At 38.6% G+C, this 22,316-nt stretch overlaps 1 protein-coding gene across 9 annotated transcripts in view; it reads right to left on the reverse strand.

The window, feature by feature from the left end:
• CELF1 (CUGBP Elav-like family member 1) overlaps positions 1-22,316 on the reverse strand; it is a 47,372-nt gene that overhangs the window by 21,165 nt on the left and 3,891 nt on the right. For 3 of the 9 annotated variants that reach the window (XM_039704770.1, XM_039704762.1, XM_039704761.1), the window contains 8 exons: positions 20,780-20,820; positions 6,729-6,916; positions 6,030-6,112; positions 5,583-5,631; positions 2,451-2,585; positions 2,175-2,254; positions 1,620-1,781; positions 223-304 (listed from right to left, as the gene is read on the reverse strand). In XM_039704770.1, coding sequence (XP_039560704.1) covers positions 223-304; positions 1,620-1,781; positions 2,175-2,254; positions 2,451-2,585; positions 5,583-5,631; positions 6,030-6,112; positions 6,729-6,906 — 769 coding nt within the window. In that variant the 5' untranslated portion in view covers positions 6,907-6,916; positions 20,780-20,820. Of the gene's footprint in view, positions 1-222; positions 305-1,619; positions 1,782-2,174; positions 2,255-2,450; positions 2,586-5,582; positions 5,632-6,029; positions 6,113-6,728; positions 6,917-20,779; positions 20,821-22,316 lie in introns of those variants that run through there. The other 6 variants (XM_039704769.1, XM_039704768.1, XM_039704764.1 and 3 more) reach the window with 3 other exon arrangements.

Genomic DNA, 22,316 nt, shown 5'->3' on the forward strand with positions numbered 1-22,316 from the left:
GGAGAGATACCACCACTTACCTTGGGGACAATAGTTAAGTAAGATTAAGAAGGAACATCCACACTTGTAGCAGAGAATTCTTGTCATTTCAAAGGAGTAGGCAAACAGGACTACTCATTTCAAATGAGATTAAAATGCCTACAACAGCCTTTTGGCTACTTCGTCTACCCTTGTTTGCTTTTGTTTGGCCCTGAATTTGTCTTCTGGTGGAAGAAAACTCACCTCCCATTGGGTGGAGGCTGCTCAGTGTGTTCAGGTTCCCAGATGAAGCAGCTGCTGTCTGCTGAAGGAGCTGCAAATAAAGCTAGACATTACACCAAAAAACAAAACAAGAGTGAGAGTGAGGGCTGGCTCTGCTTCTGGGAGAAACTGCATCACACCACAGCCAGAGCGCCGTCACAAATTAATTCCTGCAGCCCATGCACCACTCCACAGCAAAGTGTAAACACAGCCAGAGCACCACCACAGTGAAGCTCCACGTAGCCCATGCAGCACTTTGCAGCCAAAGCAACAGCACAATGCTTTCCTCACTCAACATCAGCAATGCTGAGAGAAAATGATAGCCAACACTCCAAGACAAAACCAGCAGAATCACGAGTGAGAGACAATTCCTATTCAAAGCACCTAAGGCAGGACTGTCACACTTAAGGATATGCTACCTCAAAACAGACTGTACAGCTGACACTGCCAGCATGGGACAAATGGCAATGCCATACCAAAACCAAGGAGCCACAAGAAGAGGGAACCTCCTCTACTCTCCTTACGCACAGCAGACATAAAAGACACTTTAACCTTCAGCTCAGAAGGTTTTTAGAGATTTCCAAATCCTTCTTCTATTAACTAGCTGTTATTAAAAAAATTCCAATCTACCAAAACTAAAAAAGTAGTAAGAGAATTGTCCCATTTCAACTATACACCATACCAAGAATGAGATGAAATTTTCCTTTTCTGTTCCTCAAACTTAATATTACATGAATACAGTTGTCAGAGCTACACTGGCAACTCTCATGAGTCACAGCACATCAGTTTTTAAAAAGTTCATCCTTTAGGAACCCAGTAAAATCAACTGAAATGACACTGCAGTCTACCCTCTGTTATATCATTTTTGCTAAACAGAATAGCTTCTCTCTGTTTTCTGTAGGGTTTGCTTTTATTTGGTTGGTTGTTGCTTGGGTTTATTTACTTTGCTTCCAATCTGATCATCCTTTCTATATGGACAGTACCACGTACTGTTCCAGGTTTCACTGGAAAAGGATGACAGAAATAAAGGAAAATGATAAAGGAATACAAGAACTATCAGACTTGAAAAGGGCATTTATAAGGTAAACGTTGAGGCAGTACTATATAAAGAAAAAGCACAATCTACAGAATGCAGGAGAAAAACCCAAGGTTTCAGTAAATTAGGGCTACTGTGACTGGGGTTGAAATGCTCCCATAAAAGTACCCCAACTAGATGAGAGCACATAACACGATTTCAGCCTTCTCATCCACAAAATGGGGATTTAGAACCCAGCTCCTACATTGCAGGAGCCTTCTAAAAATTAATATATCAAACACTGCAAGACAGTCAGACACTCCAATGCTTGAAGAGATGAAAACAACCCAAATCAGAAACTCACTGCTAAGTACTGGGGTCCAAGTGTGTTGAGACCAGCCAGGTTTCCCCATATTGAGGCAGCACTGATCTGTTGCATTTGTTGCTGAAGTTGCTGAGCAATTCGTTTCTGCTCTTTGTCCTTCTGCGTGTCTGCAAATTTTACAACAATGGGAGAAGAGCAACCCTGCAAACAGCAATTCAAACAATTACATACTTGCTATCCCCAACAGCCACAAAAATACTGAATTAAGTCCCAGTCATTGGAATCATTCCTCTCCTCCTCTATGCATATATACAGACATATATATTTTTTTTTTCCAAACAGAACATTTCATCAAAGGCTCAAAATCTTGTTTGCTTTTAATTCTATTTTGTATTTTGGTATTTTCTCTGCAGATAAAGTTTCAATCTCCAACTCATTTAAAAATAGAGCAAAACAAACACAATGATCCAGGAGCAGTTTTTGTGAAGCAACACACAACTGCACTTGTCCTTCTCTCTGCTCTCTAGTCCCTGAAACTCCACAGTGACTGCCTGACAATTACATCTGCTCCTGACACCCATTAACGTGTTTTACCTCCATGGTTTGTGCTTGGTGCATTGCTTTGATTGCTGTTTGTGCCATGGCTCTTGTTGTAAAAGTCACAAATGCACAACCTGGGGAAAGAACAAAAAAAGAATCAAGTTATTCACTACCTCCACAATTATTGAGATGAATACAGGAAAGAAAATGCTTACTGGGCAGGAGGCCGTGTAGGTGGGAATCACAGAACAAGCTCAAATGCCAGGTTGAGTTGCAAAAGGCAGCATCCAGCATCCTCAAACTGCCAAAAAAGCTTATTGCTTTGCCTACCTCGGCTCAGGCCATCCGGGCCCCGTAGTATCCTGCATTCTTCAATCTGCCCAAAGGGGGAGAACATCACTCGAATGTCATTTTCATTGCACTTCTTGGATATCATTCCAATAAACAACTTCCTATCTTCTACTGCTAAGGAATCAAAAGATAAAGAGTATTAACAGCAAATATGTGCTTACTAGATCTTAGGTCGTCTTTGTTAACTGCAGTTATTTCCCTTGTATTTAGGATATGGGCTTATCAAAACCAGATTCCCAGTAATATGTCTATTACTCAATTTAAGAGTATGCATATGAGGTATTTCAATGAATGTGACAGATGTCTGTTTTATGATTTTATGTTTATGTTTTGCTGACTATTTTTAACCTGTGAAGTCTGTGAACAACAGGAATGTAAAAAAAAAAAAAAAGGAAAAAAGTATGTCAAATTCAGCACTTCCCTGTATCTCTTCAGTTCTAGGTGAGAGAAGGCTTGAATGTGGTTTATTGGACTACTTCCATTGTCTTTCCTCTGCTTATTCTGTCTTTAGACTACCAATATATACCTAAATGCATATAAACAAGCAAGTAAACTGCAGAAAGTGTCTTTTTAGCCTCATGTCAATCACCTAAATTTAGATATGCCCATATCCTCATGCTTCTCTCTCAACAGTGAAAGCAACAGCAGTTGCTAAAACCAAACACTTCTGTTAGTGATCCGCCCATTCTGATCTGCACCAAAAGCACAAAAATAACACCTCAAATCAAACCACGGACTGTGGGCTGCCTCTAAATACTGATGCTATTAGACATATTAGAGCTGAAGAATACCTTTCAGAGTGTAGACTCTTTTAAAATAAACAGTTCAGAAAGGCATTTCCCTTAACTTTTCAGTTAGTTGTTACTAATGTCAGCTACAGGTCACCTGAGCGGGGTAAATCTAAATTCAGAACAGATTTTTATACTCTCGATTTACTTATTTAAGGATGCTGATCACCTCTGAAACACTTTCTTTTACAGGAAGAAGTGAATTATTCACAATATCACTTGAAAATATAAAACAGTTATACAACATTCATCACAATATAAAATGATGAAAACTCTACCACATTTTGAAGCTTCAAAAAAGTCTTCTTCTATTTAATGCTATAGTGAGGGGAAATCAACTTATCTGTTGAGTCTTCTATGATGCTGGAAAGGAAGACACCAAACTATTCCAGCAGACACGACTTTAACTGGACATTAAATCTTAATGCTGTACATAATTCAATTTCTGGTCTTAGAGCAGAAAGCTGCTTTCAAATCCTTTTAGCAGTACATTTTAGTTCAAGAGATCCAGAATCCCTTGTTTTGGTGGCAAAAGTAATGTTTCCTTATTTATTGTTGTCACCTTCACTTTTTATTAACATTCAGAGTTAAATAATAGCCTCAAAAATAACATCCTAAAATTCCATTGGATACTTTTTCAACTTTCCATTATTTTCCAGGATATTTCTATGTGTGTTTCTATGTAATGCAGGGTCAGTTTTAGTTTAGAGAACCTATTCTGTTCTCCTCCCAAAAATACTTCAAAAGAATGACTCCTTTCTAGATATATTTACACAGGTACATGTCCTATATACCCATGGAGGAATCTGCAGATGGAATTACTCCTACTACATGTTACCCATACATCCCATCTTCTATTTTCTATTATATTAAGGGGTAAGCTTTCTCAAACCAGGACTATCTTCTCCATGATGCAACACAAACTACTGCAAATGAAGAAAATAAAATTCGGCTGAGCCTAGAAAGGCTGAAACTACAGGATGCTAAATGCTTTCTTTGCTTAGGTTGCAGCAATACAGATACATACATATTTGAACATGCATATGTACTATGTACATAAAGGAAAGGCATTTCTCATAAGGAAATGAATGGTAGATGATAAATTCTTAATCCATCTGAAATGGCCAACATGCAGAAATATTCAGTTTTTCTTCTCTACTGAACTGCTGTTAATTCTCAACCTCTCTTGTCTGCTACACAAGTATTTTTGACTCCTATCCTAGCTGCAACAGGGACATTGGACAAACACTTGAAAAAACATTTCTATATTTCATAAAATCATAGAATAGATTGGTGCAGAAAGGACCTTAAAGATCACCTCGTTCCTTTGACTGCTTAAAGCCCCACCCAGACAGGTCTTGAACAGTTCCAAGGATGGGGCACCCACAGTTCCTCTGGGTAATGTGTTCCAGTGTCTCACCATCCTCACAGTAAAGAATTTCTTCATAAAATCCAATGTAAATCTCTTTCAGTTTAATACTGTTATCCCCTGTGCTATCGCTATACTCCTAGATAAGCAATCCCTCCACATCCTCCTTATAGGCTCCCTTCAGGTACTGGAAAGCTGCTAGAAGGTCTCCCTGGAGCCTCCTCTTTTTCAGGCAGAACAACCCCAACTCTCTCAGCCTGTTGTCTCAGGGGAGGTGTCCATCCCTATGATTATCTCGATGGCCCTTCCCTGAACATGCTTCCCAGGCCCATGTCTTACGCTGGGGGTCTCAGAGCTGGACGCAGTACAAAACAGCAGAGGGAGACTCACCCCCTCAACTAGTTAAGCCTCCTTTAGATATAGCCCAGCATATGACTGGCTTTCTGGGCTGCTTTCAATCCACTCATCCCTCAGTCTGTATCCATGTTTGCAGCACCTTGGCCTTGCTGAACTTCATGAGGTTGGCACAGGCCCACCTCTCCAGCCTGTCAAGGCTCCTCTGGACTTCTTTCCCTCTAGGGTACCAACCACAGCACTCAGCTTGACATCACCCATAAGCTTGCTGAGGATGCATTCAATCCCACTGTCCATGTCCCCAACAAAGATTTAAACCACCTTAGTACAAAGAAGAACTCACTGGATGTTTCCCTAATTGACAACGTGGTTCTACCACAAGCAGCAGTGGGAGAGATACTCTGAGTCATGGAATTTGAGAGACAACACTCACACTACCTATTATTGAAAACACACCTTTCTGCTTTCACTTTTTTTTCTTTTAAAAAACCAGGCCTCCAATTAAAGACTTCATCAAAAGCTGTTAAGCAAAAGGGAAATTCTCAAGCTGCCTGACTAGCACAAATGATGACACCAAACTGGGACTTTACTAAAGCTTACCATTACTCTTTTCACTGTCAGCTGGTTTCATCTGGATAGGATGGTGCATCTGAAATGTAAAAAGATTATTTCATCCCAGATACATCCACTTCATATTATATGAAATACATCTCATAAGCATTGTGAAAGAAATTATAGCCTAAATTGCCTCAAGAGAGGTGTATATGTAACGCTACAAAAATTCCAAGAAAAGGCTTTCCTAATTATATGCCATCACTCCTCCTCAGAGTATTATAAAAACCATTCCCACCCACTTCACTGCCATATCATTCTTTGAAATACTTCAAAATTCCCATAAGATTTGTTATTATATACATCTCATAACACTGATCTTTTGAATAGTTTTTTACAGCATTACTTTAGGGCAACATAATGTGTTTGTGCTTCAATGGTGCTGGAGCTCAGAGAAACAAGACAGTTGTGAAGAAAGCAGGGCTCTGCTCTTACCCCTGGGAGGATCTTCATGTTGTGAAGAGCATTCTGTGCTTCTAGTGCAGCTTTACGGGTATAAAATGTAACAAAACAGCACCCTGCAATTGAAACAAAATGTTAGCCAGAAAAGATCCCAACATCCCCACTACACCATTAAAATAAACACTTAGATACATCTGTCAGATACTTCATTTTCAAACTCAATTATTTCCTTGTACCAAAACCCTACCTACCTTCACAGGAAATACTGCATGTAACTGAAGTGCAAATCCAGGCACAAAATTTAGCAAGAATTTCACGTTTACAAGTATTAGATTAACACAAACTACTAAAACCCCAATTTCATATGTATCTGAAACTGTGTCCCCATACAGCCACATGTTGATCATATCACAGCATCACAGTGATGCTCTGGAGCAACACAGTGTTATTGGATGTTCTGTTTTGCAATTATAATTCATACTCTGCAAGCACCTCTCTCACTGCTGAGCTCTAAAAACATTATGATTTTTCTAAGCTCAGCTAATGACTGAATCACAGTTCAGGTATAGTTAGATGAACACACTTAAAGACTTTATAAAGTCTGGGCTTGCATGCACACCTGGTCACACAGAGCTCCTACAGGGCTGTTTGAATAAGCATACAGCTAAGACTGCAACTATGTGAAAGTGGCTGAAACCTCAAGTCTCACAAGAGAAGTACAGAAGTTCTCACCTTTGCTTTGAGGAGGGTTTTGGCTCCTGTCCCGCAAGACATTGATTTCATAGACAGCACCATACTGTTCAAAAAGTTCTCTTAGATCCTTCTCACACCAGCTCCGTGGGACTTGACCCACAAACATTTTGATAGCATCTAGATCAGGTTGGTCTGGGTGATCCAGTGTGCCATTCATTTTCTTTGCACTAAGAAAAACAAAAAGGAATGTCTGGTTTACATCTTCCTACAAATTCTAAACAAAAGCATGCCTATGGCAAAATTGGAGAAAAATGAATTTTCCACACATATATAAATGTGTATGATGAAAATATACATATAAAAGGGAACTCTTGCCCATTCTCAGTATGCGTATCAGAGTACATTCACATTTACTGGCAAGCTATGCACTTGGAAATGAAACACACTCTACACAGCTGTTTAAAACTCTTCCATAATGTAGTCAACATCTGGGATTCAGGTTATAAATCTGCTGAGATAACTGAAAAATAACACTAGTTCAGCCATATAAAATTCTACAGAAAAAGAAACCAGAACTGAAAGGAACCTATGCTCGGTCTACCTATAATGTACCAAAGTTATCAGTAACCAACGAAAATGAGAGAATGTAATTACTACATTTTTAAATGAGACTAATTGCAACTGTTTCCCAGGGTGAGGATCCATCTTAAAACAGAGAAACAGAATAAACTGATTCAATGGTAACTTTATTTAAAGGTTTACAAGGCTTTCTTTGTGAAACTAGGGGGATTTCAACAATAATTGGCAAAAAACAGGCTTAAATTGTACATGAAAAGGCTGGGATTAGACAATCCAGTCACAGACTGAATCAGGTTCAATAATGTCAGGATTCTAACACAGAAAAAAAAAGTCAGATTACAACAACACCGAAGTTTTGAGCATGAGAATCCTCAATATGTTCCAAGGCATTCTGTCTAGCCATATAGCAGTTTACACCCTATTAATAAAAGTTGTGTTATGCTCCACCCAGCCAGTTGACAAGTCCTACACTGCTCCCTCTATTGACTCATTATTTGTTAGGTGCAGTGTGATGTCTGTTATCGGTACTCCCAGCCTGGTACACCAGAGCACCTAGTCTGACTGTAATGACACCCTATTGTAGCTATAGTGATTAGCTCGTTAAAATTGCTGACCAATCCCTGCATAATCTAGAAAGGACATGGAGAGTGGAACAGCAACTATACAATTATTCTGCCCCCAACTCTTTGCTGAAGGTGGTCTTCTTCCAGAGCAGTCCTCTTCATCTCTGCTTTGTTCCTTTGAAGATAGTTTGAATGGCTTATTAACTGCACATACGTAAACAGTATTCCTCACTGTCCATCTGAAATCGCATTTCCCCCTGAAAAGAAGTTTTAAAAAAATCCAAGCCCAGTACTGTTTAGTACTTTTCCCTATCAATACACTGCTGTTCAGAGCCTAAGGAAAAAGTGATGTTAGGGAAAGTTCATAATTTTATAGCTGTATGAACAGACCTTAAAAACAACAAAGTTTCTTACTAGAAGGGAAGAGAATCATCATAAATCCTTTCACTCCTCTCCACCTTTCCACCCAGAAAGGGTCAGCACCTCTCCAAATAACCAAGGGAAACAACACCCTTTGCAAACATATAAACTGCCTTTTTTCATTTCAGTTAAGAACAATTGGAAATTGTTTACCCTCTCCAATAGTAATTTTCAGCCCTGCCTTCCATGGGTAGCTTGAAGAGCACAACATGGCTCCTGTTAACTGGGCAACTCTTAATATGACCTCAACAGTATTCAAGGAATATTTTACTCCTAATTAAAAGGTTTAGTCTGGAGTCATGAATAGGGAAGAACAGAAACAGTTCTTCCCACAAGGGATTTCAACAATCCATTTTATAATATCAGCACCTGTAGCATACTATAAACAATATCATGAAACAGCTTTATTCCTCCTTAGTCATCACCACTATTATCAGACCATTTTCTCCCATCTCAAAACCATCATCAATCTTCCATGACCACTAGGATTTCTTCTAGAAAACAAACTGCAGGCTGTCCTATCTCTCCTTCCTGTCCCAAGAGACAGCAGGGGCTTGAGACAGCAATTCCAGCTATCATTTTAGTTTTAACTTAGACATGAAGAGAAAATACTTACACAGGGCTTGCATTCAAGGAACAATGGTCCACCATCATCTCTGGGAGGAAATCCAACTTGAACGCAGCCATCACCTCAGTCTCTGACAAACCACTAACACTAAATCAATGTACTGCCTAACCCCCAACAACACCACTTCCAAAAGTCCTGCAGGTCTTAACACTCAGCCACACAAAAAACACTCAAACCACAGAAACAGAAGCTCAGGGAGACCAGCAATAGACACCACAGAAACAGGCTGGACTGGGAAAGGGACATGGAATCCCAGATTAAAAAGGGGATGTGACCATGTGAAGGGAGGCTCAGCTTAATACACAATGAAAATGCTGATGCACTAGGCTTGTTTTGTGCAGTTTTCCCTGGCGAAGCAGTACTGAGTGCACTGTCAGATAAACAGAGTGTCAGATCCATGAAGATAGCAATGGGTAACAGAGCAGAAAGAATACAAACTCCAGTCTTTCCATCCCCAACTAACTCCTTGTCTCCCAAAATGGCAGACCAAGGCCTTGAAGTTCAGACAAGCACTTTCCAAATCAGCAATACTAAGGTGTGAAATCAAAAGGTTCCTTCACCATGAACATTTTTAATAGCTGATTTAACTTTCTTCACCTTGTGCTCTACTATTGACACTCTCAACTTCTATGGCACAAAATGCCAACTACAATTTTTCTCCAAACCTGCCAAAAAATCAAAGCTTTGACTATTCAAAAATTCCTTAACAAGCACAGAACACCAAAACCGATTCCTTTTATAGAAGCAAAACATACATTGTTCTGGAAACAATACTTTGTCTAAAAATCCAGATATACAGAGTCTATAAATGGCCAAGAAAGGGAAAAAAGCCAGTGATTCATGGAAAACCATTTTATAATCTTTGAAAACACTGATCACAACACCTCAGCTGCTTCATCATTAAAACAGACATAGCATGTTGGTCAAGGAACTGTGAGATGCATTTATATACCTAATGCAGGCTTCTTAAATTGCCAATACCCAAACTAATGGGGAGATAATGTGGATAAAACTGGATACATTGTGACATGCAGAAATATTTGACTGAGTGGAGTGAGTGCTGCAGAGGCAGCTGGAGGCATTGGAGCACTCCAGGAGGAATGGTTAATTGGAGTCTAACATGAGACCAGAAACCCTTATATACAGCCATTATAACCACAAAATAACCTCTCAGAGCATCAAGGACTGTATGCTGGAGCAGCTGTGATCACATCTTTCTCCTCTCTCAATGACTGCAATACGTACTTGCAGTTATTTTGACTGGCCAGTATACAGAGTTTTATTTAAGCTTGCACAATTACAGTTTGTCAATTGTTTTTTCATAAATAATGTTTCCAACCACTGAAAAAAATTTAAAGAGAACATTTTATTTTTATTTTTTGCCAGTCAATTTTTTTGACTGGGCAGTATACACAGCTTTATTTAAGCTTGCACAGTTACAGTTTGTCAATTGTTTTTTCATAAATAATGTTTCCAACCACTGAAAAAAATTTAAAGAGAACATTTTATTTTTATTTTTTGCCAGCAGTGAGGTTAATTAAATGGAGCTAGGCCTTGTAATACAAAGAGATATGCATACACTGCAAAATAAGAGAGGACATGAATTTCTCACACATCAGATATTCAACAGAAATCTGCATGCATGCATGCTCCTACTATTGTGATAAATACAAGAAAGCTTCCCCTTTAAAGGAAAAGGTGTAAGCTATCTGCTAAGCAGCATTGCTAAGAACAGTCAAATAGGCATTAGGAAGCACAGGTCAATTTTTCACTTTCAGTAAATGAAATTGTCCCATCTACCTTTAGACACATATTATAGGCTTCCCACTTGATAAATGCTATGTTGAGTAAAGCCCATCATATTCATCATATTTAAATGTTAAATTGATCCTAGAACCCATTTCATACATTTGTATAAAACGAGACTGCCGAGAAAAACTTTTCAAATTTATATGATTAGAATAACAGATTACAAGGTGTGATTCCTAGATGAGATGCATCTATAGATCAACACTGTAAATTTTGGCCCTATCCAGGAAGACCAGAACTCATTCCTTCTGGTTTTTCACTCATCTTTAGCTTTTTTTCCAGAAGCCAGTAAAATGCCCCAGCAGCCATGCTCACTGTAGGTTCGATGAAAGACAATGCTGGCAACACATTGTCTAGAAAATGGGTTTTAAAAATGTTACTGAGATTGATTACTTTTCTGAAGAAAATCACTACACCATTACAATTTGATCCTATGCCCACACTTTCCCCCACCTCTCTGCTCCTCAAAATCAAAGTCCTATCTTCTTGTTCCATTAAGACAAAACTGCAACACTATAGGCACAATTTGTTGGAAAGGAAGAATCAATACTATAATGGTGAATAAATACCTGAAGATATGTTAGCCAAGACTCAGTGCCTGTGGTAGCCATACTTCTGAAATAATGATGGCAACTTCAGTGACAAAACAGTGTAAAAATCGGTTTGGTTTAGTGTTATTTAGCTGAAGGCTTCAAGCTAGTGAAATTAAGTCTTAGAGACTTCACTTGTGAAAATATCAGGAAAAAATTGTTATTTCACTACTGCACAGAAATAAGAATTAAATGAAGAAAAACTGTAAAATTAGAAAAAAACAAAAGTAACCCTAACCATTTGTCACAAAGAAAGAAAAATAAGGCGGCTAAACACACTTATTTTTTGCTCAGATGTCAAATTCCTACTGGCTTCCAGATCCATTCTTTGACTGTTTCTATTCAAAGGATAACAGAAGCAATGTCTGAAATTCCAAGCTCCATGGACTGTAGCTACACATTTAAATGCAGTGCTCATCTGACAAAACGAACATGAAAAAACTTCTACCTACTAAACATAAGATCTCAATTTTTACACTTCTGAAGCCCTAGATGATGCTGCAGAATGTGTGATTATACATGCTCCTCAGAGACTGCAGAGTACAAATGTTGAAAGTTTTTTGCTTTTAAAGTTTACAGAATTACATCACATCCTAAGTCAAAAAAATCCCGAAAATTCACCACAAAACCAAAAGTCCTGTATCATATTTTCTTTCCTAAGAAAGCCTAGTTTTAATGAGCAATTAACTCTGAAAGCTGAAGATAATACCATATTTTATTGTGTCCATTCTGTACTCAGACAGCATACACAAATCTGAAGCTGAGGGACTACTGGAATGGTGAGAGCAAGCTATGGGAAAGGATGTAGGGTATGGGGAAATCAGACACTGTGAAGCTCTGAAGGAGACAGGTCCTAGAATAAACTTCCCCTTGTATTATCTGTGCATATCCAGATTCTTACAGTGCTGCTGAATTGCAGTTTTGTTTTTAAACTGATAGCCTCTAGGTTACGTGTATCAAAATACAGTAATTGCTTGTCAATATTTTGTTGTTTCATTGTTGGTCATGTAAGCATGTGGTCAGAATGTTTTCTGCTTGTGTTGAAATCCAAACTGTCTCCCTATGCCTCAATGGGTACAAAAAGCCCGAGTTACCTAGTTGCCAAAACTGCAGTTTCTTCCTCTGCCAATCTCTTTGACTGTTATGCACTGTGGGTACACAAATCTGACACATTGAGAATATTGAATTTATCATCAAAATACGTGATGTTTTTGGGCTGCCTATAATTCAGATTAAATCAACTGAAAAACATTAATTTATGTGAACTTTGGTAGAAGTTCCCAGAAGGTGGAGAAAAGGGATAGGAGGGGAAGACAACCGCCTTTACCTTGGAAATACCAAGGTTTTGCAGTGCTCCCTCTTACGCATTTATCTGAGAGCAGATAAATGAAATGTAGATGTAGATGAATTGTTACAAATCAGGTAAATAAATTTAATCCTAAAAATAGATCCTACTATAAGCTTTTTTCCCCCGCCTCTTCCTCAAAATATTTCTGGGGAAAAATTTTTGAGGTGCAATTGATACATTCCTGATCTACTTCTCTGGCTTGTGAATGAAGTCTTGTAGCTTCTGCTTCAATTAATTCTGTGAAAGCTCAAAAGGAATGAATTATGAACTTTCATCTGACTGAAGAATCCTCAGGACTCCCAACTCTCTGCCAGCAGGTGAAACAGCAAGTCACCAGCCTTCTGGCTTACGACGAGGCTTTCTCTGCCTAAGTACTCTTAGAAAGAGAAAAATGAAACAGCAGCTAAACATACCTTTTTTTGATAGCAAAGACAAATTGTAGCAGTAAATTATATAAAATTTATTTTTAAAAGTTAGGGATTTTTTTTTTTAAAGGAGATGAAAGTTTGCACTGAAGTGAGGAAATTTGTTATTCTAATTAATTCTAAACAGTGAAGCTTATGAAAAGACAAGAAACACATACAGATACATTTTTGTCTCAAATTGTTTATGGGTCTCCTCAAATACATATGATTATCTGTTCTTCCTGCTATACAACATACACTTCATACAGAATCTCTGTGAATGGCAATGATAGGCCTAGAACATGCCAAAGAGCAGGAATTTGCCTATGCATTTATGTTAGGACGAAACAAACCACACCATGTACAAACAAACAAACAAAAAAAAAAGGAAGAGTTGTCCTGTTAAAGCTACTCAAGAACCGAATTGTACATATATGATGCAAATGCTCATTAAAAACATCTGTACTATATTCAATTGCTTTAGTAAGTAATGCTAATCTTTCCTAAGAGCTACCCCAACACCAAACTACACAACCAAAAAACCCAATCCCCACACCTCTGGACTTCAGGAAATGTGACAGCACAGACAGCAACCAGTATATACACTTTCCCTTCTTTTTATAATGCCTTGCAATTGCTTTCACTATGCCACCACCCAGCTGATGAACAAATTCAATCTGTGATACACTCAATATCTGGCTCACTCCTGAGGACAACTTACACCAAATGGCAGACAGCAGCTCTGCAATATGAGAGCTTATCCACCAGGAAAGAGGTTACAATATCTGTTCAAATCTGAGAAGTCAAAAAAAACCCCACCCCAAACTGCAACTAAGTCCTATTCTGCCAGTAACTGCTACTGACAGCACGTCTAATGAGAGCTTGGAAGAAGGTGAATTACCAGTCTTAGGACCCTCTTATAACACATGTATGAAATCCATAAAGTTTAAGGCAGTGGCCTACAAACTTTTCCTCTCATCTTCTGATACATTGCCTTTTCATCTGCTTGCCTGCAAGAGGACACAGGATTGTGCTGTGAATATCCTGATGGGGCTGTGGCTATTAGAATTCTGTGATGTGAGCAGCCCACAGCTCTGCAGACAATGATCTGCTTCTCCAGGACAGAACAGCTGCACGATGCTACCCTGAGTGCTACTTTCTTAGTGCACAGTTGTCAGCTAACACAGCAGCATGAGGCTGCTAACCCAGTGCTTGACCCACTGCAGCTGTGTCTGCTGCTTCAGTGATGATGCTACAAAGGCCTGCACAGGCATTACCAAAGAGAGAAAAGTGGAATGGCCTGGCCATGAGACTGCCTCCTGACAGGGACCTAAAACATCCATCTCTGACCATAAAATTTCTCATTAGCCTATTGTCAATATGGAGTATGAAAGCTGATAGCCTTCATAGCATTACCTTGGGGTATATCCAACTATTCCTTCCAGAACCTGTATTTATTTAATTTTTTTTTATATAAAAAACCTCTGAAGAATTTCAAATATCTCAGTCTGCTATAGTGCTACATACAGAGTGACAAAAAAAACTTCAGTTAGTATATGTGGATTTTTCCAAAGGCATACAGTATGCACTCACCTTGTTTTCAAGGAGAGTACTTGTGCAGCACTAGGACAGTGGACTACTACATTAGCACAGTGATATAAGGAAAAAAATATGACTATATGTAACTAAAATCTTCAAATTCAGACAGTTTCCTAGAAACTTCATATTCTCTTTGATATTTAATTATCTCCATATACCCATTCCCCAATGATATATTTCATACTTACATTCATCTTCATAGAAATATAAGAAGAGGTACCTGGATTGTTTTCTTTATCTTATATTGTAATATATTTTCTTTTGCTAGATTAAATTTTGTAATTAAAGTTCTCAATTGTTACCTTCAGAACAGTGATCTGTTCTGAAGGCACAGGACACAGGAAAACTTACTGTGGAATTTATGTTACATTTCTGTCTTTCTCTGATATATTTTTTTTATTTTGCAGATTTGCATGTCTTTTTCAGACTACGCGAATGCAGAGGGAGTTGTGAATGCAAATCGTAGTTGTGAACTTAAAACTAAGGCACAGGACACAGGAAAACTTACTGTGATGCAAAGAAGACAACAAAAGTCTGGCTGAGAAGACACTGTATTAAAGGTACCGGACACAAAGCATATAAGCAAACAAACTGCTAAAAGACCAAATAATAAATCTGAAGCAATTAATGCAGGACAACTCCTTAGAGCACCAATACCTGTAGAAGAGTTAACAACAAGCCTTAATGCAGGTTCCTAGAAAAATTAATTTTGTCAAATCACAGACAAGAAGTAAACATCACATGCTTAACCCGCTTTGCAAGACATTTTATAATTAACAATTGATATTATGAAAAAGCATTGATGTATCCCAGGGCAATTGCTTTGAAAGCAGACATGTACACGTTTCTTTCCCTCAATCTAGTATACTAAAGACAACAATAACAGAAAGAATTAAAAAAATTAAAGCTCTTTATCCTTACCTCTAGGTTCTGGTTTGTTTTGTTTTGAGTTTTTTTTTGTAAATAGATAAGAAATGTCTATTTCAGATACTGCTTAAGCCCTAAAATAAGGTATGTAAAGAAAATATCACTTTAAATTTGTATTTTTTTTAACATACACTAACATTTCAGTAGTTTGATTTTGAGAAGCATTTTGAATTCTTATAATCACATTGCTAGAACATAAAAATGCTTGCACTTTGCAGGAGACAAAAAACTATGGAAACCTTAAATACCTAAGAGAGATCGGAAAGACCTGTAGACACTTGGGCACTGCAGACAGAAAAAACTTCTTGAGAAAGTAGGAAAAGTGGCTTGGTCACAACAATAGTAAGAGGAAATGAAGGCAGCTGTATGACACAGGAGACAAAGCAGGAAATGAGTATAAGAAGAGAGGACACACATTTCTACCCTGTGGAAGGACAGAGGACAGGATGAAACATTTCAGGCAGCAGCAAGGTTTGAGTTTTCACCTGGCACAATTTCTTTCTGTTTACTGACTGAATTCAGACCCTGAGACACAGAAATACAGACAGCAAATCACACTTGCACTTCAATGCTGAAATCTTTACTGCAAGAGAACAAAAATATAATGCTTGCAAGCAATCTTGTGCTGAAGGCAAGGTACAGCTTCCACTTAAGTGTGTCTTTGCCCTCTTTCTCTCTCCTAAATGTCGCCTCTGAGTTTGGTTTTTGTTTTTTTTCTCTTTAAGATAGACATAGTTGAAGATAAACTTCTGGCCAACTTTTTGTGCAAGAAACAATCCTGCAAGCAATTCTATGGAACAGAAAACCTTATTTCAACTTTTTTTACCTTGTCAATACAAACGCAGTACCTATAAATCTGGTTTCAGATATTCCTGTATTTTTCTGTCCTTTCCTATATGACGTGAATCTGAAGTTCTGTACTTAGTCAAAAAGATACATTGGAAAAAACCATTTTGCAATCTCTACAATATTCACCAGATTTTTAAGGACTCATCTACACGTTTTAGGACAGTCTTCTGACACTGAAACAGAGCCAGAAGTTATTCCTCTAGTAAGGACCTGGAAATCCAGTCATTCTTGGAAAGGTCTCAACAGTCTGCTTGTCCTCAAGCCAAACATACCATAAAGCATTACAGCAGGCAAAGCAACTACATTTACACAGAGAAGGCTGTGTGGTTGCATATTGGACCAAGGGGAACAACAGAATCAGCTATACAATTCCAAGACAATACCATATACAAAGATAGTTATATTTTTATATTATTTATATTAACCTGTAGGAGGAGAACCTATGAATCAAAAAATGCTTTTAAGTTTATGGCAATCAACGCATATTGTGCAAATGTAAACTAAAAGATTAAAGTAAGAACAGGCCAGAGTAACTTTTTTTTTACTTAAGAAATGTAATATGCTATCTTAACTCAAAGGAACAAACTACAAATTATTATTTGCCTTACTGAAATGTCTTAGAATAGCACTTAGACACATATAAATTTTTTCTAATAGCCTTTTTTTTTTCTTCTGAGTTTCAAGAGACATTTTGGACTAGATGCAACAAGTCTCAAGTTTCACTGTCCTTTGTGGCCATCAGAACAGCTGGACAAGCCATTTTGAGAAGTCCTTTCATCTCAAACTTTTTATGAATAGTAGCAGATACTGATAAACAAGAATCTGTTAATATTATACTGCAAAAAGTGTCACTATTTCTCTCTCATTTCATTTTATCCAAAGGAAAGCTTTTTGTTGCACATTACCCAAAGAAAGTTGAAATGTAGCCTGGACAGGGGCTCTCAGTTGACTGGGAGGGCCCCAGTTGACTGGAAGTTAGCAAATGTTACACTCTATTTACATGAAGGGTTGAAAGGAGGAACTGGGGAACCACAGGCCTGTGAACCTGACCTCTGGGTTGGGAAGGTCATAGAGCTGATCATCCTGAGTGCCATTACACAACACACACAGAGCAAGAAGGGCATCAGGCCCAGCCAGCAGGGGTTTCTGAAAGGCAGGTCCTGCTTGACCAACCTGATCTCCTATGTCAAGGTGACCTGCTGAATGGATGAGGGAAAGACTTTTGATGTTTTCTACTTAAATTCCAATAAACCCTTTGATTCTGTTTCCCACAGCACCCTCTCCTGGACAGGGTGACTTTCCATGATGTGAATGGGTGTACTCCTTGCTGGGTAAAAGCTGGCTGGAGTGCTGGGCCCAGAGAGTTGTGCAGAATGCAGCTACATCCAGCTGATGGCTGGTCACCAGTGGTGATCCCCAGAGCTCCACACTGGGGCCAGTCCTGTTTAATCTCGTTACCAACGATCTGAATGAAGGGATCAAGTGCATCCTCAGCAAGTGTGCAGGCATCACCAAGCTGTGTGGGAGTGTTGATCGAGGGAGGACAGGAAAGCCCCGCAGAGAGATCAGGGTAGGCTGGATCCACAGACTGAGGCCAACTGTGTGCAGCTCAACAAGGTGAAGTGTCAGGTCCTGCACTTGGGTCACAACAACCCCACGTGGCACTACAGGCTGGGGGAAGCAGGCTGGAAAGCTGCCCAGCAGAGTAGGACCTAGGAAGGTTGGTCAAAAGCTGTTGAACATGAGCCAGCAGTGCCCAGGTGGCCAAGAAGGCCAATGGCATCCTGGCCTGGATCAGCAGCAGTGTGGCCAGCAGGACCAGGATTGTCCCCCTGTACTTGGCACTGGTGAGGCCACACCTCAAGAGTTGTGCCCAGTTTTAGGCTCCTCACTACAAAAAGGACACAGAAGTGCTGGAGCACATCCAGAGAAGAGCAATGGAGCTGGGGAAGGCTCTAGAGCACAAGTCTTACAGGGGGAACTTGAATGAGCTGGGGTTGTTCAGCCTGGAGAAAAGGAGGATGAAGGGAGACTTTATTCTCTTTACAACTACTAAAAGGATGTTGTGCTGAGGTGTGGGTCAGACTTTTCTCCCAAGTAACAAGACCAGACAAAATGACCTCAAGTCACACCAGAAGAAGTTTAGGTTGGATATTAGGAACAATTTTTTTACTGAAAGGCTTGTCAAGCATTGGAACAGGCTGCCCAGAGAAGTGTTAAAATCTCCATCCCTGGAGGTACTTGAAAAACGTGTAGGGACAGGTTTAGAGACAGACTTGGCAGTGTTAGGTAAATGGTTGAACTCTGTCATGACATCATGTCAAGAGCCTAGTCTCTCTCTAGACTCTAGTCATGGAATTTTTAAGGATGGAGAGGGCTCTTAAGATCACAATCTACAATCTTTTAATGCCCATTTTTATCTCCATGCTAAAGACTTCCATTTTAGAAGGGGTTCATATATGCAGAAATTTTATTTGAACACAGACATGTTTCAGCATGGTAAATGTGTATATGACAAAAGTCAACACAGAGGTAGGATTGACTCCTTATCGCAAAGCTGACTCCTCCTCATTTTTATTCTCTGTATCAGACCAGAAGTAGAATGCCATCAGTTTTATTCTGATGTATATCTCTGTACATCCTGATATATATCTCTGTAGTGGTAACCATGATGAGACATTTCATACTGGAATATATACAAACAATTTTATATACCATTATTGGATGTTCAAGAAAAGACTCCATCCTCTTCCATTTGGTCACCTTTCTTATTCACAATTACGCAGATGAATTCAACTTTATGTTGGTCTTAAGATGAGAAACCACGAATCTTGCACCAAAACAAAGCAACTTCTTTTCATCAACCAGAAACTTGGTGATTATCTTGCTACTTAAATATCTGATTGGTTTTTTATTTAAGTAATCCAAATATATTGGTTCTGGACCTGGGTTTTGCAATTGGAGAACCCCATGAGTTTGAAAAACTAGGTTAAATCAGTTTAGTCTGTCTCAAAAGATGCAAATTCTTCAGAAAAAAAGCCACAAACCTAATAATTAGTATTCTCTCTTTCAGTCTTCTGTATCGTCCTAATGGACAGCAAAGGAGCAGGAAGAGCAGAGCACCACTCATTAGAAAAGAAATTGAGTGTTTTGCAACCCACACAATGCTTGAAGACAAATGTCCTCAAAGTGGTACTTCCAAACACAGAGGTCAATCACCAATTCTCTAAAAAATCACTTGAAAATGAAGATATTCCTGGATTTCTTAAACCAGCTTTAGATCTTTCTACCCTGATGAGTAACATATGGAGAGACAGGATATCCTGCACTTTAAAGACAAATTTGTTTTTCTTTCTGATATAGACATAACCAAATCCTTCCCAACATTTATGAAAACTGTAGCAAATGTCTGTCCATAGCAGAAAACAACTCTTTCCTCAAGACAATATAAAAACTCAATTCTCTGTGGTTGTCTACAGACCAAAACACACCTTAAATATTTCTGCCACAGCAGAGGTAATTCACTGGAAGAAAAAAAATCACCAAACTTTGGTTGTGGTGATACTGATAGTGTTACTTAACACAGTAGTTACAGGTCAATTGTCTCAGAAATTAACTGAAACTCTTGAGGTGCACAGTACAAACAGTCTGATACGTTCTTTTGTACTCCTCTGACCACACAGTAAATCATTCCAACTTCCTAAACCAGAGAAACAACTTGATCAAAGAAGAGCTTTTTACTGGGTTGTCAAGCTGACTCCATCTATAATGCAAGCTACCATGAGAACCAAACATAACCAAAGGACACAGCACTAAACTCTGAGCTGGAAACTGAGAAGGGGCAATTGTCTCAGCTGTCACATGAAACTACACCCTTACTGGACTTCTACCATGAAGAAAATTGCACCCAAAGATCCTCACATTAGACTCATGCATTTTCATAATGGACTATGTTCCTGTTCTACTGCACATAATCCTAGAAGAAGTTGTTCTACTAATACTCACCTTTCGGGTTACGTGTATTACAGAATACTGCAGATTTGTTCTGGTCAAGAAATTACTATTTCTTAACCAGAACAAATGCATGCAAGACATGCATTTCTACTTTACAGTTATGTTTCTAAAATTATTAAATTACAGATGGAGTTAAAGACATCTATTGACTCAGTACTCATGGCCCTGAACTGTTAACACTCCCAACCCCCTTTGGCAGTACAAAGACAGGAAACTGCAGAGTTTAAGGTTCAGGGAGCACTGCTCATTGCAGTGGAAAATGACTGCTTTCATCACTGAATGTAAAACAACATCTCTCTAAACCTTAACAAGGAAGCTCCACTATGCAACTGAGGGATACAAACTTTAGCTGGTTCATACCTGCAGCTACGCACCTCCGTCCAGCCGTTCCAGTCTTCACTCTAAAAGATAAAAAAACCACACATTGAGGGCTCCAGAGTTAACATCAGATAATAATGAGTATTATGTGAACTCCTCCTGGTAAAGCACTGAGGACTGAGAAAGTGAGCATATTTCTAATAACAGAAGCCATCATGAGCTGGCAACAACCCTCAATAGCGTCAAAACTGAAGCTGTGTATTTCAAATATACATGGTAAATGAAAGGGTGCACAAAAATGGACTGCAAACACAACATGGCTGAAAACAGAAGTCTTAGAGTTTCCTAGCAATGCTCAGTGGACTTATGCCACCTATTTGGTCTTTTGGCTGTCACAACAGTAGCAGCTACCAATAGCAGTAGCCACAATCCTAAACTGCTGTATGATGTTATTTTGACAGCTGCAGCACTAACAGATGACCATGAACCTGCAGAGGGGAACTCTAGTGTATGACTGCATAAATGGAAATGTCTCCAAAAGTGCTGAATTAGGAAACACAGAATTGAACAACACAAGGGAAAAAATGTTATTTCTACATCTTAAGCAAATCATCAGCCAGGAACCATACAATATAAGCTGGTCTGTATTTAAAAACAAACTTGGGATTTTTTATTTGTGAGGTTTCTTGACTTTTTTCTCCACCCCCCCCCCCCCCCAATAATTTCTTCTCTGCATCCTCCTGGGTTATTTTGCAGAACTACACTCATGTCAGTCTAGCAGTATTTTACAGAAAATCCAAATCTATTTACTTATTTATAGTTACCAAACTAATAACTGCATCCACCAGCAAGCAGAATTATACAAGGCTATCTGAGCTCCCACATTTTGACTGCTTTGTAGTCCCCTACTTAACCTTTGCTCTACATTTTTTTTTAGTAAGTGAGAATAAGCGAGCCACATCCTCTTCTAACTTGCCATGCAATATACTTGGTTATTTATCACACGTACTCATGCCCTCTTTTTCAAAGGGAGATCTCTTGAGAAGTTTCAATTCTTCTGAATTCTAGTTGTTCAATTTATTTAATAAAGTACTAAAGCCTCTAAAGGAATAAAGAATCCTAAACACAAGAACAAAACACATTTTCTTCTAATATCTGTTGAAAACAAAACCCAAACTATGAATCCTGACAAACATAATACAGTTATCTGAAATGTGTATTTTCAAAATTATGAATTTTTCTTTCCTAGAATATTACTCAGAACTGACTATTGTTCAGAGAACACATCACATATTTATTTTTGTTCTGTTTCACAATAACATTCTGGACTATGAAGCTCCAATTCGTGACTGAGGCAAACATTATTTTAAGACGGTTCTTTCACCTCAGCCACATTCCTCTGCTTTTCTGAAGTTTAATTACAAAATATCTGTTTATGGCCAAAAATAGGGTCTTAGATTCCTGCTAACAGACCTTCTTCATACCTAACTTCTAATGTCTTCAAAACAACATGTAACAAATTTTTTTGCTCATATGCTGTTATATTCCTTAGATAATCAGCTTTCAGATAAAATGAAAT

Source organism: Passer montanus, unplaced genomic scaffold (genome assembly GCF_014805655.1).
Source record: "Passer montanus isolate IOZ18808 unplaced genomic scaffold, ASM1480565v1 scaffold18, whole genome shotgun sequence".
Classification (NCBI taxonomy): Eukaryota; Metazoa; Chordata; class Aves; order Passeriformes; family Passeridae; genus Passer; species Passer montanus.